This window comes from Taudactylus pleione, unplaced genomic scaffold, assembly GCF_031769625.1.
Source record: "Taudactylus pleione unplaced genomic scaffold, aTauple2 ptg000065l, whole genome shotgun sequence".
Classification (NCBI taxonomy): domain Eukaryota; kingdom Metazoa; phylum Chordata; class Amphibia; order Anura; family Myobatrachidae; genus Taudactylus; species Taudactylus pleione.
Genome location: NW_028284467.1, coordinates 6,473,950 through 6,494,836, shown reverse-complemented (window position 1 = coordinate 6,494,836; position 20,887 = coordinate 6,473,950). Strand labels below are relative to the sequence as shown.

General features: G+C 42.6%; 1 protein-coding gene across 2 annotated transcripts in view; it reads right to left on the bottom strand.

Moving 5' to 3' along the window:
• Nucleotides 1-1,381: 1,381 nt before the first annotated feature.
• OS9 (OS9 endoplasmic reticulum lectin) overlaps nucleotides 1,382-20,887 on the bottom strand; it is a 68,350-nt gene continuing 48,844 nt past the window's right edge. Inside the window, exons 13-15 of one of the 2 annotated variants that reach the window (XM_088465917.1) lie at nucleotides 12,853-13,020; nucleotides 7,988-8,097; nucleotides 1,382-1,739 (exon numbers count right to left, since the gene is read on the bottom strand). In XM_088465917.1, the coding sequence (XP_088322043.1) occupies nucleotides 1,602-1,739; nucleotides 7,988-8,097; nucleotides 12,853-13,020 (416 nt within the window). In that variant the 3' untranslated portion in view covers nucleotides 1,382-1,601. The remainder of the gene's footprint in view (nucleotides 1,740-7,987; nucleotides 8,098-12,852; nucleotides 13,021-20,887) is intronic. The other variant, XM_088465918.1, reaches the window with a different exon arrangement.

The following is a 20,887-nucleotide window of genomic DNA, read 5'->3' as shown; positions in this document are numbered from 1 at the left end:
AGGGGGCAAGGTAATAAAAATGCAGGGCCTGGCTGCACATTCAATAAGGGGAGGGGGCAAGGTAATAAAAATGCAGGGCCTGGCTGCACATTCAATAACAGGGGGGGGGGGGGGGCCTGCCTATTCTGTCAGTCCCGGTGCCCCACAATTTCTGATGGCAGCCCTGCTGACAGACATTTTATCTTGCTGTGTATGCCCAGCATAAGGAATGCTAACTGATAAACAAGCAACTGTATGGCACATCTTGACCTTTTGCATTAAAATAATTCCAGACTTTCCACTATGCTGATGAGTGTTCAGATAAAAAGATAAAATAAAAGTAAAAGCATTTTATTGTAATAAATATCTCGACATAAGACAAAATTAACAAAATAATTTTAGACCTCAGAAAAGCAAAAAAAAAAAGAAAAAAAAAAAAAAAAAAAGGAAAAACAACTTGACTCTTGCAACAATAAAAGAACAAAATGAAACAAAAAAAGACTGTTGTTGTAAAATTACACAATTTAGCAGGACTGTGGAGCATGATTTTTATTCCCTTCAACTCTGCAAAAATGAAATCAAGATGGGATTCTCCTGCAGGATACAATGAGCAACTGTTTATTTGGGCATACACTATACAATTATCTGTCAGACATCTGTCCAGTTTGGATGATTGGAATGAAAATCTGGTAATGTATGGGAACAAATGACAATCGAGCATTTGCTCACAAATACTGGAAAACCGACAAAAAAGGTTGTTCAGACAAATTGGTTAAATCAAACGAGTTTAACTAATTTGAACAATCATCATTTGCTTCCATACATTACCAGGTTTTTATTTCAACCAGCTAGATTGGACAGATGTCTGACAGATAATTGTACAGTCTATGCCCATCATTATAGAATATACTATCCTTAACACCAATAAAACTGTCAGAAATGCATTTAAAATGAGATGAAGATTTTCTCTAATTCTTTAATGCTTCATTTATGGCAATGGTAGACTGGAGAATTTTAGTCTTTGTGAAGACTTCCAAACCCTAAAAACAAAATCTATTATTTCCTGAGCTATACAATAGCAAAGTTTGCAATCTTCCTGGATAAAATAGCTGCCCTTTCCTTTACAGGAAATACAATTTTTCTTCTCCTTGAGTAATAGATCTCTTATATATACACACATTTCTGTACACCTAGGAAATATTCCTATATGGGTAGAAAATTTTTCAACCGGAGAGAATTCACAGTAGATGGGAAAGGCCGTCAATACCAAAAGCACTATTCCAAATGAAAATACAGTATGTTCATACCAGTGGGTGAGACTAATCAGTTATCATATTTGTTAATCTTGTGGATAAACCTGCCTTCCTCACTTCAGAAAAGCTAAAAGAAAAATAAATCAAAATAAATTCAGATTTGTTTTTATTCTCCTATTGTTTTGATCCAGCAAGCCAACAAACTCTGGTTGTAAACTAAGCTTGAAGCCTCTGCATCGTTCCACAGGTTGGGAAAATCCCATTTCCTTAATGCAGCACATTATCCTAAAAAGGTTTATTATGAAGCTCGAATCCACATGGCAAGATTGAGACCCTGGTAGGTGCTGGTTAATTTCTTATAAATCCATGTTAGAAGTCCACATCGTCCGAATCCGTAGAAGCACTGGTGCTTTGTGAATCGTCATTTTTGTTCCAGACAAAACGATAATTATCCTCGAGCTGTTGCTGCCGCTTCTGTTCTTTGTGAGCATCCTCTGAACCTTGAATCTAGAATAATGCAAACATTATTGATGTTTAGGTGTACTAAATCATGAGAAGGTAAAGAACACACAGTATTGTTAACTCAATACCTTGCATCCATAATCAAAGTAACTGTATATGTATCAGTCATGAAAGCCTAATTTAACAGTTCAAACACGGCCGATGTATGTGTAAGAGAAATGTGCAGTTAAGTTTACCTACAAAACTGTAAATAATGTAGCAGCCATCACTTTTTTAGTACGAGTATTACAATCCATTCGGCAGTAGAGATTTATAATATTAAGGCTCGTATTCAATTTGAGCCGAGCCGCGTTAACTTAACACGGCCTGGACTTAACGCTGGCTTCGCCTGTTTTCCAGGCGTTAAAGTGTTGCGCGCGTACCCGCGTATCCAATTTGAAAGTAAGCGAAAACGGCTCCGGCAATACTTTGATCGGCGAAAACAAACGGGAATTTTTGGGAAAAAATTGTAGGACCCCCCTAACGATGTCCAGACCTCGGGGATCACTATGGGTACCACCGTTTTTGCCTGCAGAAGAAAGTCGGGGTTTTTAAATAGCGGCGGCTGGTGTTTTTTTCCCGACATTGAAGAAGTGATGTAGAAGAGCATTTAGCTTTTTTTTTCGTTTTTAAAAGTGGTCCCATCAAACTTGGGGTACATGAAAATGGGTACTATGATATTTTTAAGTCCCTAAAGGTAATTTTATAAATTCTGCAAAAATACACCTACCGCTACTCTGCGCAATAAAAAAAAAAAAAACACCTTCCACATACTTGGGGACCCCACCAGTATTACTTTCGTTAGTTTAGCTTTTTGTTTTGCATTATTTTTTTTTTTGGAGGTGTCCCGATTTTTTTTTTATTATTTTTTTTTAGCAACATTTCGTTTTAAGGGGGCATTCCCAAAAGTACAGGCTAATTTTTATAAGCCTGCACCCCTAAACCCCAAATCTAAACTTTAGTTCACTGTTTTTTTTTTTTTTTAAATGACCCTTAACCCCAATTACGAAGAAAAAAAAAAAAAAAACGGGTATTTTCAGGAAATATGCCTGGAACCCCCCTAAAGATGTCCAGATGGGGGATCACTATGGGTACCCCTGCTTTTGCCTGCAAAAGAAAGTTGGGTTTTTAAATAGTTTTTTCCTGGCGCGGCTATTAGAAATCCCGACTTCCTTCAGGAGATAAAAATGGGGGTACCCATAGTGATACCCAATGTCTACACATCTTTAGGGGGGTCCCTAGAAGATTTCCCGAAAATTCACGTTTTTTTTTAACCTGTAAGAAAAAAAAAATTGTAAAAAATTACAAAAAAAAATGACATAAGGTCCCCCCCCCCCAAAAGCCAAACCAGCCCCAGGCTTGCCAGCCAGTGGTGGTTTCTAAAAATACGGGGAACAAAATGTGTAGGGTTCCACCATATTTTAGAAACCAACACCAGGCTGCAGGGACCAGGTTCGAAGCATTACACCCCAAGTCAGTCAGTGCAAGCCGGTGATCTCGGGGGAGTCGGGGACCCCCCAAAAAAGGGTCCCCCTCTCCCAAGCACCACAGGCTTACGCTGAAGCCTGGGGCTCATCCCCATACCCCTGGAGTGGTGGGTATGGGGGTAATAGGGGGGCCAAATAATGTAACACTATTGTACTTTACAATGGAACTACAAGTGCCAGCATATGTGCCATTTTGCAGCAGACATGCGGCACCTGTAATTTCACTGTAAAATAGTTAAAAAAAAGACAAAAAACACACACACACCGTGTCCAGTATAAGTTTATTATACACACCTACCCATTCACACATACTTACCTGTACCAGATGTTCGGTCCCCTTGTCCACGTAGAATATCCAAAAAACATGGCCCTGCAAAGAAAAAAATCATACTCACCTCTATCCTGGTGCTGGTCTCCGCAGTAATCCACATACTTGGCAAAAAGAAAAAACGAATACCCGACCAACGAACGAGCTATGAATATGTGTGTTCCCACGCATACTCATAGCTCCCGAATGCCAGCTGACAGCACATCCACGGAGCTGGCAGTCCTGAGAGCCAATCAGCGGCCGCGCTGACTGTAGAGTGGCCGCTGATTGGCTCCGGCTACTGACAGTTCCCACGTGGTGTGACTGGCCCACGTGGGAACTGTCAGTAGCCGGAGCCTATCAGCGGCCACTCTACAGTCAGCACGGCCACTGATTGGCTCTCAGGACTGCCAGCTCCGTGGATGTGCCGTCAGCTGGTATTCGGGAGCTATGAGTATGCGCTGGAACCAGGGCCGGTTCTCCCGTTGCGCATGGTACGCAGCTGCGTAAGGCGCCACATAGTGAAGGGCGCCTCAGCTGCGTACCATGTGGGCCGCGGTGCAGACTGTGTCTCTGTGACACAGCTGCACCGCGTGTGTAGCGCTGACCGGACGGAGTTCGGTCAGCGCTACACAGCACAAACACACAGCCGCCGGCAGCTGTGTGTTTGCTTTAGCAGCTGATGAGAGTCAGACAGACTCATCGGCTGCTGCTCCCACTGCCGGAGCCGGACATCTTCCGGCTCCCGCAGTGGGTAATGGGAGTGACGTCACGTCATGATGCAAAGCGGCGGACGGAGCAGCTGGCATCGGCAGCGGGACCAGGAGCGGGTTTCAGGTGTTTTTTTTTTTAAATTTTCATTACGTCTCTACTGCGGGGGCACTACAAGGTGGGAGGTGGAGAATACTACTTATGACACTACAGGGGGTAATACTACTGGGGGGCACTACAAGGGGGGATTACTAGGGGGGGAATACTACTTATGACACTACAGGGGGGTAATACTACTGGGGACACTACAGGGGGGTAATACTACTGGGGACACTACAGGGGGGTAATACTACTGGGGACACTACAGGGGGGTAATACTACTGGGGACACTACAGGGGGGTAATACTACTGGGGACACTACAGGGGGGTAATACTACTGGGGACACTACAGGGGGGTAATACTACTGGGGACACTACAGGGGGGTAATACTACTGGGGACACTACAGGGGGGTAATACTACTGGGGACACTACAGGGGGGTAATACTACTGGGGGGCACTACAGGGGGGTAATACTACTGGGGGGCACTACAAGGGGGTAATACTACTGGGGGGCACTACAAGGGGGGATTACTAGGGGGGAAATACTACGGGGGGCACTACAGGGGGGGGATTACTACTGGGGCCACCACAAGGGGGGGATTACTACTGGGGCCACCACAAGGGGGGGATTACTACTGGGGCCACCACAAGGGGGGGATTACTACTGGGGCCACCACAAGGGGGGGGGGGATTACTACTGGGGCCACTACAAGGGGGGGGGGGGGATTACTACTGGGGCCACTACAAGGGGGGGGATTACTACTGGGGCCACTACAAGGGGGGGGGGATTACTACTGGGGCCACTACAAGGGGGGGGGGGGATTACTACTGGGGCCACTACAAGGGGGGGGGATTACTACTGGGGCCACTACAAGGGGGGGGGATTACTACTGGGGCCACTACAAGGGGGGGGAATACTACTGGGGGGCACTACTAGGGGGGATTACTACTGGGGCCACTACAAGGGGGGGATTACTACTGGGGCCACTACAAGGGGGGGATTACTACTGGGGCCACTACAGGGGGTAATACTACTGGGGGGCACTACAAGGGGGAATTACTAGGGGGGGAATACTACTGGGGACACTACAGGGGGTAATACTACTGGGGCCACTACAGGGGGTAATACTACTGGGGACACTACAGGGGGTAATACTACTGGGGCCACTACAGGGGGTAATACTACTGGGGACACTACAGGGGGTAATACTACTGGGGGGCACTACAAGGGGGGGGGACCACTACTAGGGGCACTACAAGGGGGGGGACCACTACTAGGGGCACTACAAGGGGGGGGGACCACTACTAGGGGCACTACAAGGGGGGGGGACCACTACTAGTGGGCACTACAAGGGGGGGGGACACCACTACTAGGGAGCACTACAAGGGGGGGGACCACTACTGGGGGCACTATATAAAGGGCACTGCATAGTGGATACCACTACTGAGGGCACTATATAAAGGGCACTGCATAGTGGATACCACTACTGAGGGCACTATATAAAGGGCACTGCATAGTGGGTACCACTACTGGGGGCACTGCATAGGGGATGGGGGGTAAGGGGGGGGGAGGGGGAGATGGGGGGGGGGGGGGGGAGTACTACTGGGGCACTATATACACTATATAAGGGGAATACTACTGGGGGCACAAGGGGCACTGCACAGGGGGGGGCACTGTAAAAGGGGCACTGCATAGGGGGTACCACTACTGGGGGCACTGCATAGGGGGACTACTACTGGGGGCACTATATAAGGGGAATACTACTGGGAGCACAAGCGGCACTGCACAGGGGGGACCACTACCGGTGGCACTGTAAAAGGGGCACTGCATAGGGGGGGGCGCCAAAAAATATACTTGCTTACCAAAAAATTTGGGCTAGGGCCGGCCCTGGTGGGAACACACATATTCATAGCTCGTTCGTTGGTCGGGTATTGGTTGTTTTTTTTTGCCAAGTACGTGGATTACTGCGGAGACCAGCGCCAGGATAGAGGGGAGTATGATTTTTTTCTTTGCAGGGCCATGTTTTTTGGATATTCTACGTGGACAAGGGGACCGAACATCTGGTATAGGTAAGTATGTGTGAATGGGTAGGTGTGTGTAATAAACTTATACTGGACACGGTGTGTGTGTTTTGTCTTTTTTTAACTATTTATTTTACAGTGAAATTACAGGTGCCGCATGTCTGCTGGCACTTGTAGTTCCACAAGTGCAAAATGGCAGGCATGCTGGCACTTGTAGTTCCACTGTAAAGTACAATAGTGTTACATAATTTGGCCCCCCTATTACCCCCATACCCACCAAGCAAGGGGTATGGGGAAGAGCCCCAGGCTTCAGCAAAAGCCTGTGGTGCTCGGGAGAGGGGGGATCCTTTTTTGGGGTGTACCAGACTCCCCCGAGATCACCGGCTTGCGCTGACCGACTTCGGGTGTAATGCTTTGGACCTGGAGTCCCGGTGATTAGGTCTCCGGGCTGTGGCATTACACCCCGGTCGGTTGGGTCTGGTGCTGGTTTATAACGTCGTTTTTGCCCCCTATATTTAAAACCAGCACTAGTCCCTGCAGCCTGGTGTTGGTTTCTAAAATACGTTGGAACCCTACACATTTTGTTCCCCGTATTTTTAGAAACCACCACCGGCTGGCAAGCCTGGGGCTGGTTTGGCTTTTGGGGGGGGACCTAATGTCATTTTTTTTTGTAAATTTTTACAAATTTTTTTTACAGGTTAAAAAAAAAACGGGAATTTTCGGGAAATATTCTAGGGACCCCACTAAAGATGTGTAGACATTGGGGATCACTATGGGTACCCCCATTTTTAACTACTGAAGGAAGTCCGGGTTTCGAATAGCCTCGGCAGGTGAATAACTGCGGCTTTGAAGAAAGTGCTGCAGAAGAGCATTTAGAAGATTTTTTGGGGGGAAAATAACTATGCCCATCAGGTTTGGGGAACTTGAAAATGGGGGTCAGCATATTTTAAACTCACTAAAGTGAGGTTAAAAAAAATGTGAAAAACCTCCTGCCGCAAACAGCTGCAATGAAAAAAACACTTGGGGCATACTTAGAGTCAAGTTCGCTATTTTTTAACTTTGTCCCCCAACTTTTTTTTCTTTTACCCCCCTTTTTCAAATTCCATTTTTTTTTACACATATTACCTTTGGGGGACTGTCTGAAGGCTGCATGGGGGTTCCCGAAATGTTGCACCCCAAAACTGCACTTTTTAACGCCTGCCATTCATAGGCGATACTTTAACGCCTATTACATTGCATTGACTTAACGCCTAGGCGGAAAGTCTTTCAAATTGAATACGGAGGAAAACGAAAACAGGCGATAATGACGTCATCGGCGGTAAATTACCGCAAATCCGGACTTAAGGCCTCAAATTGAATACGGTCCTAAGTTGTTTTGGGAAATTCCCCTACTAAACTAGAATCATCGACTTGTTTTTGTAAAGCAGGCAATCTAGTGTTCACTTGTGGTAGAGCCTAAATGTATCTGTCAGTTAGACACCCTATGGCTAGTGCCTGGTAGGGGTTGATGGGACTTCCGGTTCCACAGTTGCTGGAGAGTCACCTAACCCAATGGGGTATGAAATTAGGAAATTTTGTTGCATCTACTCACCGAAACATTAAATTGCACAGGAAAAGCATACATACCAGTATGTTAAAAAATATATCTTTCAGGTTCTTTGTGTCCTCATCTGAAAGCCAGTGCCCATCGTCATCATCACCAAAAGCACCTGTAAGGATTTTAATCTCTATTTTACCTGTTGGGGAACATAATCATCATGGTTTTTAATTTTCAAATATGCAAACAGCCAGTGAAAAACCCAATGTTACTCATGTTTTACTCGACAAATCCTCTAGAACAGTGGTTCCCAACTCCAGTTAAAAAGTTCCCGAAAGCACACATTTGCAGGCTAGACACTAGCAACTAATATTTTGCTAGTACATAGCAATATGGTTTGCAAAATATCTATTCCTGAACTGTTTGAGAATCCACTTTTGTGTCACATACAGATGTGTTCTCATAATCTAGCCTAAATATGACACGCAGCGCAACTTGTCTGCCGTGACTGAGCTGCCAGGTCCAGTGCTAGCGTTGGGCGTCTTTTTCCAGAAAATGTGTCTAAGCTGCAACCCGACGCGACTAGTATGCACCAGCAGACTCTGCTGATGACTTGATATGTGACACCTGTATATCTGTGTGCACCGAAACCTGTAGAACCACAATGGAACTTGGAATGAAAATGTTGCGGCCACTACATTGTAGCACTACATATACAGATGCAGAGACTCAGTCACACAGATATACAAGTGTTGCATATCAAATTAGTCAGCACAGTCTGTTGGTGAATAATAGTTGCATCCTATTGCGACAGACATTTTTGGCAAAAAAAAGACACAGAGACGCCCGGTGCTAGCAGAGTTTCGCGGGACCTGGCGCGGCTAGAGGGGCCTTTTAGCGCGACTGCAGCAAAGATGTATAAGGATAAATCTGTACTGTTTTGTCACTGGCACCTACAAGTCGAGACATTCTAGTAGTGTAACAATTAAAAAAAGATGCAGTTACTTCTGAGGAAAGCAAATAGGAACCCTAAAATTAAATCTGTATAACAGACCTATTGGTTTTTACTTATGTGTGTCCATGGAATTGACCAATTTTATTTGGTTTTTAATTAGGTAGACTTTTTATGGGTTATGAGCTATAAATGCACCAGGAATCCTGGCACCTAGAAACCATCCCAAGTGTTTTAGTTGATATAATGCTAATTCTGGCCAAAGAGTGCGTGTGAGGAAATAAACTAAATACACAGACGCCCCCTGCTGACATCTTCCTTCAATTTGCAGTAGTGACTGAGGAACTCCAGAGAGGGAGGTATTTAGCGGCTTCTTGTTATTTTCTCCCATACAGATCTATGATAATTAAACTGCAGAATCGGTGTCTTTTTTTTTTTTTTCTTTTATCTTTTGACAGCTCTCTCTCCCCTCTGTCTATGGGATTATTCAGTAACCCCTCTCCCTCCCCCTTCCGTCCACACTCACACTGGTTAAAAGCAAAGAGAGAAATATGAAGCTTGGGGGAAATTTACTTGGGTGATGAATACAGTTAACCCCTTGCTGCTAGGACCAGATTCAGGTGAACGGGTTGAACTGCAACAAGTGAATTTAAATTAAAAAGACCCCTTTTAAGATGACTAAAGCAGCAACAAGCATCAGTAACATCATTGCTCAATCCTTGTGTCAGATATGCAACCTAATAAGAAATAGCTGAAAGGCAGGACAGAAGCAAAACTGGAAAAAGCGTCAGCATTGTACCGTCAAATGCCTGTCACAAGAGAGTACATACATGTTCCTGCTCTGTCCATGATACAGGAGCGGATTCAATAAGCCAAGAAAAGCAGAGATTGGCGAAAAGCACAATGTTTTCACCACATTGGCGTGTTTTGAGGCAAAGTTTTCGCCTGCTTACTCAATGCCCGCACCCGCTTTTAGCCCTATTCAATTGTACAACAGGTGAAAACGCATATTGATGAATGCAGCGAATAGCGGAACTGGCGAAAAGGACAGGGTTTTTTTTTTTTTGGGGGGGGGGGGAGAATCAGTCTGAACCCCCAACATGGCCTAACTCACCGGGGTATCAATATAGAAATGTATTAATACTAATAAAAGTTAAAAATAAAAATTAGGTTACTTAAATTGAGTCAAAGGGCTGTTATATGCATATCTGCATAAGTGTGGAGAAATGGAAAGCATTTTTTGGGGGGAGAAGAGAATTGCTGTAGTTAAATTGGTATATTAAAATAGCTACTAGTATATTTTGGAGTCTATAAAGTGCAGATTTAAAAAATGATAAAAATACACCTGCTGCAGCCACCTCCAATCCTAAACACACCTGCCCCATCCATACAGCCCCCAAAAATAACTGTCCCAGTATTTTAGACCCATTTTCCAACACTTAAGTGTTCGTCTCAAAAATTAAGGGGGGAATTAGGCAAAAAAAAATGTTTTCTCTTAATTGGTCATTAGGGTGGGTGTTCAAAGGGTTCTGAACCAAGTCCCCACATTTGTACCCCAAAATATGGATTTTGCACTTCTTTTCTCCTGCCTTTTGATGGAGAAACTTTTTCACCTGTTTCTGCATATGAAGTTTTCACCTAGACAAAAATGTCCTGGAATTGAATACAGAGATACTTCAGAAACAGGCGAAAGCCACGCATCAGCGAAAGCTTTTCACCGATCATGGCTTTTCGCCTCTAATTGAATACGGACCATAGTGTTGTACTGAACAGTGTCACTTACAGAGAAAAAACATTGGTAGAGCGCATTATAAGGGGTGGCTGCATCATGCCATGAAGCCACACCCCCTCCCAGAGTTGCAACGTCTTCTTTTTGGGAGTTTGAGCGGCTTCAGCACACGCAGAAGTGCCCCTTCTCCCGCCTGCACCCTCCCTGCTCTTCACTCTAGAGTGAACACCAATGTTGACTTTCCCAATTCCCAGGCAGAACTGGGAAATGTAAATAAAGCACCCCTCCAGTGTATAACTAGCAGCCACTGGAGAAACGTAAAGTCGTGATATATCGTTTAGCCAATTAAGCTGTTAAGAAATAAAGGGCCTGATTCAGACCCGGTCGCAAGCGCTGAGTGCTCGCAACTGGGTCGATGTTTGCCCAGTGGGCATGCGCACGACGGAGCCGGCTCCGTCGCTCCGGGTCTCGCACCAAAGGGGGCGAGCTGTCGATGGTGAGTTACAGCTCGCTCCGTTTGGTAGGTGTGGCTGGGGGTGGCTTCACAAGCGAACACCTGCCATTTATGGGCGGCCCCACTGACATCACAAGTGATGTCAGTGGGAGAGCTCCCGGCTCTATTAGAGCCAGAAGCTCTCTGGGGCATGCGACCACGAGACCCTACCACAAGGGTCTCATCGCAAGCCCGAGGGTCGCGATGGTCTTGACCATCGCGACCATCATCCTGGCCGCTCGCAATAGCTGTGGGTGGCCAGGAGGCAGCACAAAAAAAAAAAAAAAACGCCCAGATTCAGAGCGAGCGCTCTTTCAGAGCGTCCGGCTCTGAATCAGGGACAAAGTTGGTGTGGGTATTCAATTACCATGGGTGAGAAGAGGAGATTGCTTTTATGATCCCACTTCTATCAACAATATTCCATTAAACATTTTACATGATACAATAAATTTGTTGTTTGATTATTTGTCCCTGCAATATGATTTGTGTAGAGAAAACCATGCGAATGCTTAGAGAATTATCCTATTCCAATTTTCAATAAAAATAAAAAAGGATTGGTCTATGAACATCATGTACAGCCCCGATTCCCTGCTCTGCGGCCATCGATGATCAGTGATCCATCAGCAGATCGAGGAAATTTGACATGTAAAATATCCCCGACTTGCCAATTCCGATGGTGTTTGGGTCGGGGATCAGGGAATTGATATTTATTGTACAACATGTTGAATAGTGTTCCCACTAGGCTGTTTCACTGAAAGCCTGCCCTCAGACATCCCCATGGCATGCCCCCTAGAGTGACATACAAGCGGCGTGCCATGAAGCCACACCACCTCCCAGAGTGGCCACGCTCCCCTTTTCAGGCTTCGACAAGTGCAGAACTGCCCCTTCTCCAGACGGCACTCTGCCCACTGTTCACTCTAGAGTGAACACGAATGTTAAATTTCCCGGGAATTGTGGCAATTCAACTCAGATGTACGGACCCCATAACACTCCGCCAGATACAAGCAACTTTGTTACAAATTAAACACAATGACTGACTTTCATTTCATGGCTATTGACCACATTCCTCCACTGAAGAGAGGCGGTGATCAGAATTTATTTTTCAAAAGGAATCATTTTGCATTCATTTTTTGAATATAGTACCCCTAACTAATTGAGGAGTTGAATATAGAGTGTTTTCTTTAGATTAAAAATTCAATCAGTGGTATCTATGCCTCAAAACGAAGTACATTTATGCAATAGAAGTTATTTTTTAATGTGCATTTACATTTGTCATTTTCTCTATTCCTTCTTCCTATACACATAAATTTTAAGCCGATCTTTTTGTTTGGTTCTTGTAAAGTTTGTTAGTAATGTGTAGCACAATAATGTATTTAGGAGTTTGTTGCAGAGTCTTCCCTCAATGGGTCAAGGAGTTTAGGGCTTGCCGGGGAACACAGTGTCTCAATTGTGGCCTACACTACTGGTGTATGTCCTGCTTATTTAGACACCCAAGAAATAAACAGTTTTAAAACAAAAAGGTAAATCCACCAGAAATAATTTTTAAGAGTTACAAGCCAGGGTGAAAAATAGCCATCGACACACACACTAGATTAAGCAGAATAATCAGATTGCACAGGTTCAAGAGTAAGAGACAGAAGTACACCAATCAAATGGCAAAGCAATTACTGCTACAAAGCACAGACCATAACGCTCCAATTCCAAAGAACCTGGATCTTTCTGCCAAGTGCAAACAAAAAAGAGAAGTAGACAAATCAACATGATTTGCTGAGGGGCCTACCTTCTGCCTTCAGGCCTTCCTTTTCAAGCAGGTCTTTAACAACATTCTCAATGTGTCTCAGCTGTGGGTTTTCACTGCTCATTTCTTTCACACTCCTCTCAGGATGCTCAGAGCTGCCCCGCCGTATCTTAGTGACCCTGACTTTTACACGGCCATCTGAACGGTCATCTAATGTGAAAAGGTGATAGGAAAGATAAACCCACCAAGTTTAGTATTCTTAAAGAGGACTGGGTATATGGACACCTAGCTCAATTGAGCAGGTGGGTCATGGCCGTTCGCGCAAGTCAAATTGACATGTAAAATGTACAATATTTTCTATTTAACAGCGGGACAGAAGGGATATTGCTAACATCACTTTTTCATGGTACAGCAATTTATATTGAAAGGAAAGGAAGACCTGAAAAACACAGATTTAAAATAACTAAAGCTGTTTACACAGTGAAACGTGCACGTTGGCGTTTCAAGTGGGTCCACCACATGGACCCATGAAAATGTATATATCATGCTTGCACTAGTTCAGAAGTTATACCACTATAAATATATGGTGTGGTAATAATGCTACTTGAGTAGGGATGTTGTTAACATTGTAGTAACATTATTCATTGGCAGCACAGCTTAAAGTGACCTATGAGCTTCATATGAATTGATCAGTTTAGGAGTGCTCATGAATACACAACAACAACTACCAGAATAACATAGCTAATTACTATCAATAGGTGATTATCTGAGCTGTGGTAATAATGCTACATGACTGGGGATGATGTTAACATTGCAACAACACTATTAATTGGCAGTACAGCCTAAAGATATCGTGTGGTGATAATGCTACTTCAGTAGGGATGATGTTAACATTGCATTAACATTATTCATTGGCAGCACAGCTTAAAGTGATCCGTGAGCTTCATATGAAATCAGTCAGAATAAAACTGATATCATACAGCAGTGGTTTGTGAGCATAGAATAGCGTCACACTAATAATGTGTATTATATTAATTGAATAAATTGTGACACATGAGACAGCAAAAGATAAGTATTTATATGTGACTCTCTGACCTTTAAAGGACTGAACCAGCAGTTACAGTATGCCTTATATTAAAAGGAGGACATTATTGCTGAAGTTTTCGCAAGCCACTCAAGTAGATGTGATATTATTACCACCAATATTAGAGAATTCCTTTATTCATTTAGCTCTATGATCAACAAGGAGCATTTATATGTAGGCTATTAGATACAGTACCTTGCAAAAGTATTCACACCCCTTGGCTTTATATTTATATATATATATATATATATATATATATATATATATATATACACACACACATATACATACACACACACACACACACACACATACATATATATATATATACACACACAAGAATCTTTATAAATAAAATTCTGATAATTGGCATGTGCATATGTAATCACCCCCTTTGCTATGAAGCCCCTCAAAAGTGCAACCAATTACCTTCAGAAGTCTCATAATTAGTGAAATGAAGTCCACCTGTGTGAAATCTAAGTGTCACATGATCTGTCAGTATAAACACCTTTTCTGATAGGCCCCAGAGGCTGCAACACCACTAAGCAAGAGGTATCACACCATGAAGACAAAAAGGAGCTCTCCAAACAAGTCAGGGACAAAGTTGTTGAGAAGTACAATTCTGGGTTGGGTTATAAAAAAAATATCCAAATCTTTGATGATCCCCCAGAGCACCAGCAAATCCATCATCATCATCATCATCATCATCATCATCATCATCATCATCAAATGGAAAGAACATGGTACCACAACAAACCTGCCAAGAGAGGGCCGCCCACCAAAACTCACAGACCGGGCAAGGAGGGCATTAAATCAGAGAGGCAGCACAGAGACCAAAAGGTAACCCTGAAGGAGCTGCAGAGTTCCACAACAGAGACTGGTGTATCTGTGCATGTGACCACAATAAGCCGTACACTCCATAGAGCTGGGCTTTATGGAAGAGTGGCCAGAAAAAAGCCATTACTTAGTGATAAAAATGAGAAGACACGATCTGAGTTTGCCAAAAGGCATGTGGGCGACTCCCAAATGTATGGAGGAAGGTGCTCTGGTCAGATGAGACTAAAATGTAACTTTTCGGCTACCAAGGAAAACACTATGTCTAGCGCAACCACAACACTTCCCATCACCCCAAGAACACCATCCCCACAGTAAAACATGGTGGTGGCAGCATCATGCTGTGGGAAACTGATTCGAGTCGAGGGAAAGATGGATGGTGCTAAATACAGGGATATTATTGAGCAAAACCTGTTCCAGTCTGCCTGTGATTTGAGACTAAGACGAAGGTTCACCTTCCAGCAGGATAATGACCCGAAGCATAATGCTAAAGCAACACTCGAGTGGTTTAAGGGGAAACATTTAAATGTGTTAGAATGGCCTAGTCAAATCCCAGATCTCAATCCAATTGAGAATCTGTGGTCAGACTTGAAGATTGCTGCTGGAAACCATCCGACATGAAGGAGCTGGAGCAGTTTTGTCTTGAGGAATGGGCAAAAATCCCAGGGGCAGCATGTGGCAAGTTCATAGAGACTTATCCAAAGAGACTTGCAGCTTAATTGCCGCAAAAGGTGGCTCGACAAAGTACTGACTTTAGAGGGGTGAATAGTTATGCACGCTGAAGTTTTCTGTTATGTTGTCCTAAATGTTGTTTGAGTCAAAATATTTATATATTTATATATATATATATATATATATATATATATAGAGAGAGAGATAGATAGATATATATATATATAGATATATATATATATAGATAGTCGAAGCTGAATAATTGGCTGAGACAAGTTCAGTTTAAAATGTAATCGCGGCGACGCCATCTTGCGAATGGCCGCAAGACTCCATTTTGGAAATGATATCACAAGACACCATTTTGTGGCCAGTGTCAATTCAAGTTACAATTCAGGAGCTAAGAACAGATGGCAATGTTAATCTACCAAGGGCAACTGGAAAAACAAGCTTTCTGAGTAAAAGTAAATAGAAATAGACAATAGGTATTTTTACATACAAATTGGGAATCCCTGGATGCAGATAAAGTATAGTTGCGGCAATTGTAATATAATCCAGGCATTGATCTACACAATTGGATTTGTCTGAATCCAAACAGGTTTTAGTTTCATATCTAGACAGGAGGGTCTAGTCTCACAGCTGGAGGTCACATTTGCACTGCAGTCTGAAACTGTGAGTGAGGAATGATGTGTATATACAGTCAGGTCCATAAATATTGGGACATTGACAGAATTTTCAGATTTTGGCCTCTATTCACCACCACAGTGGTTTTGAAATGAAACAAACAAGATGTGCTTTAACTGCAGACTTTCAGATTTAATTTGAGGGTAATTACATCCAAATCGGGTGAACGGTGTAGGAATTACAACGGTTTCTATATGTGCCTCCCACTTATTAAGGGGCCAAAAGTAATGGGATTATCAACTCAAAAGCGATTTCATGGACAGGTGTGGGCTATTCCCTTGTTATTTCATTATCAATTAAGCAGGTAAAAGGTCTGGAGTTGATTCTAGGTGTGACATTTGCATTTGGAATCAGTTGCTGTCAACTCTCAATATGAGATCCAAAGAGCTATCACTATCAGTGAAGCAAGCCATCATTACGCTGAAAAATCAAAACAAACCCATCAGAGAGATAGCAAAAACATTAGGTGTGGCCAAATCAACTGTTTGGAACATTCTTAAAAAGAAAGAACGCACCGGAGAGCTGAGCAACACCAAAAGACCCGGAAAACAACTGTGGTGGATGACAAAAGAATTATTTCCCTGGTGAAGAAAAACCCCTTCACAACAGTTGGCCAAATCAAGAACACTCTCCAGGAGGTAGGTGTATATGTGTCAAAGTCAACAATCAAGAGAAGACTTCACAACAGTGAATATAGAGGGCTCACCACAAAATGCAAACCATTGGTGAGCCACAAAAACAGGAAGACAAGATTACAGTTTGCCAAACAACATCTAAAAAAGCCATTACAGTTCTGGAACAACATCCTATTGACAGATGAGACAAAGATCAACTTGTACCAGAGTGATGGGAAGAGAAGGAAAGGAACTGCTCATGATCCAAAACATACCACCTCATCAGTGAAGCATGGTGGTGGTAGTGTCATGGCGTGGGCATGTATGGCTGCCAATGGAACTGGTTCCCTTGTATTTATTGATGATGTGACTGCTGACAAAAGCAGCAGAATTCTGAAGTGTTTTGGGCAATATTATATGCTCATATTCAGTCAAATGCTTCAGAACTCATTGGACAGCGCTTCACAGTGCAGATGGACAATGACCCAAAGCATACTGCAAAAGCAACCAAAGAGTTTTTTAAGGCTAAAAAGTGGAATGTTATGCAATGGCCAAGTCAATCCCCTGACCTGAATCCGAATGAGCATGCATTTCAATTGATGAAGACAAAACTGAAGGGAAAATGCCCCAAGAACAAGCAGGAACTTAAGACATTTGCAGTAGAGGCCTGGCAGAGCATCACCAGGGATGAAACCCAGCGTCTGGTGATGTCTATGCGTTCCAGACTTCAGGCTGTAATTGCCTGCAAAGGATTTGCAACAAAGTATTAAAAAGTGGAAGTTAGATTTAGGATTGTTTAGTTTGTCCCATTACTTTTGGCCCCTTAAACAGTGGGAGGCACATATAGAAACAGTTGTAATTCCTACACTGTTCACCTGATTTGGATGTAATCACCCTCAAATTAAATCTGAAAATCTGCAGTTAAATCACATCTTGTTTGTTTCATTTCAAAGCAATTGTGGTGGTGAATAGAGGACAAAATATGAAAATTCTGTCAATATCCCAATATTTATGGACTTGACTGTGTGTGTGTGTATATATATATATATATATATATATATATATATATATATATATATATTTGTTAAGTCCAACATAGATGGAATTTCATGCATAAACACCGCACATTACGCACAATTGAGCTGCTAACATGACGCCCAGTAGCGAATGCACAATTATTAGCATCATGCGATTGCATCTTTCACCATTTCACATACACATATTATGCTTAAGATCCCGAATGAAAATACCGTTTATTAGCTTTATGCGCACGCATCTGCCCCAAGTTAACTAGCGTCTTTATATCAAACCCCGAATACTCACACATTACATATTAACACATAAGGTTTAATAAGCATCAAGGTATATGATTTAAGTTGGTTCAGTTAGTTTAAATGCTGTGAAATAAAGATATTTGATAACTTAGGTTCTGTACATGATAAGAAAGCAGTGTTTGGGTCCGTACTGATGTGTACTCTTTCAACAGAATTCCGGTACTATCGGTGTGGAGATCGCATCGTGCATTCGCAAGTTATGGATCGCAGAACCTACAAGCAACAAAATGTTTTATCTCATGAATAATTGTTAGGATGTTACAGAGGGCATGACTAGAAAGATTCCCCTGCTGTTAGAGGCAGGGAGAGTCTATTTGAACCAGCCTGTTAAATGTGCTGTAACATATGCTTCTCCTCTGGGAACCAATGACATCAGCAAGAAACTTCCCCATTGTCCTGTTTTAGTCTGGGGGGGATAAATATGTGTGCCCGGATACTGTTTTTTTTAGTCCATGCTGAATGCTGTATGAACTGAGGGTCTCTTACTGATGCCTATCTCCGTGTCCAGAGGCGCAGCGTATGTATACTGTACTTGGGTCTGTATTATTTCCTTTTACGCCTAAATTGTGTATGTATCAATTGCGTGTAACTGACTGAACTTTTACCAGAATAAAACTTGTGCTTTGGAACCACAGATTCCACTCCTGTCTTTATTTGCGGTCAGTCTGCGTACGCAAATTGGCGATATTCTTAGAGGTTCATTTTAAAATCAACAATATATATATATAAAAATTTAAAACAAAAAAAACACAACTTCAGTGTTGTAGGCATGTTCTGTGAATGAAATGATGCTCACCTTCAAACAATCCATTTTAATTCCAAGTTGTGAGGCAACACAACATGAAAAATGCAAAGGGGGGTGACTACTTTTGTAAGGGACTGCATATTGAATATACATACTACATATAATTTAGCTCTGTTTCAACATGGTACATTGCTTTTATAATACTGGGTAATAGAAATGGTGGATCCTGCTTTTTTACACATTATTTGCTCACATTTTTCTATCTTTATACACTGATCTAGATGTATGTTTACCAATTCAATTAATTAATTTTTTACCTCTAATTTTCACCGTACCATTCCTAGTGAATGGAATTTTTAGTATAATAACTAATAAAAATCAAGCTTTAATGTATTGATTTTGTGCATGTGCGCCCATCTCTAACAACCACAAGCCTATTTTTGTTTAATATAGTCTAACTTGGTTGGATTAGGGCTGCACCCCCATAAATTGAATACTACTGGTTGCTAATTACTATGGGGCCTTATATATGACCGTAACTCAATCTATTAGAGTGTGCAGATATACTCTCTTTCTCTAGAACCGATTGGGTACACACTTACCTTACCCAGTGACCGACCAGCCAATTTGGTAAGCTATACCCACTTACCAAGACATCACAACGGGGCAGGCATCTAAATTTGCCCGCCCAGTTGTGATGTCAGGGTCGGCGGTCCCTGCAGCCATTGTACAGGTGGTCAGGTCACTCATACACACATGCACAGATATATCGGCATCAGCTGTGCTGCAGGGCCGACACGCTATGTCTGAACAACGTCGCACACCAGTTATGCCGTTTGAAAGAATGATATACCTACAAGTGGGTACCCACCTTAACATTCATTAATCTTCACAATAACAAACCCAGTTAAAGACCAAATTGTGGATAAAAATATCCAAAACCAGTTCATTTAATTTTATGAAAAAAATTGTCCTTGCAATGCAACAGTAACAGAATGCTAACAAGCCAATAACTTGTAGTACAGATCGTGTTAACGGTATATAAGAACCTCTCACCAAATACTTTGAAAACGGAACACACACACACACACACACACACACACACACACACACACACACACACACACACACAAATAGAAGCCACTTTGATATAAAAGAGACAATATTTAACCTGTTTACCACTGATCAACACAGCTTTCCAGGTTCCACCAGAACTCAAACTTTCAAAATAGCACTAGTATATAAAATGATGGCATTACTAAAGTATAACTGGCTATCTTCAGTTTCCAACAAAAATCAGGAGCTATTGGACGGGTCCCCAGACGCCTGACCACCAGACACCAGTGTTCTAGAGACCCATTTTGGCATTTGTGAAAATAATTCGTACACTGTTGTACAGGAATCTCAAGACTGAGCGATTCTCAGACCACAGGATTCTCTTTCCATGTAGCATCATTAATTACAATCCATCTATCATGTCACATGAGCTGTCTAAATACATACATACATGCTATTATATAAAGATCCCACAAGGTCTAGAAGTAAAGGCAGCAGCAGAACCCTTGTACAGAATGAAAGTAGAAAAACATTTGTAGACAAGAAAACAATAAATGAAATGGAACACCAATATAAAAAGTTGAACCACTAAACAAAAAATGCAACAAATGCTGGATTGGATTCAGATCTGACTGCTGTGGACATGCCATTGGACAGCATCAGTGTCATGCCCAGGTGCCTCGCATTACAATCCATGAGAAACTTTCACTGTCGGGAAACTGCCCTCAGGAACGTAGAGCTATTTAAGTAATACTTGTCTGGTTGTAAAGGACATTGGGCAAATGTATCAAAGGGTTGTTTTAAGAGACATCCTGCTCCACCACATTGTAAGATGTTTTAGCACTGTAATGTATCAAAGAGACCTGAGAGGTGATATGTACAGTACAGTACGTAAACTCACCCCTCTGGAGATTTCGGACAGGCTGTATCACCTCAGTACAATACTGCTGTGATATGTATTTGATATTGAGCAGCTCCGTTTGCGTAATTTCACTTGCCAGGGCTGCACATGTGAGGAATGTCTGTAGACTGCAGGGCATGTAGGTAAGCAGTGACT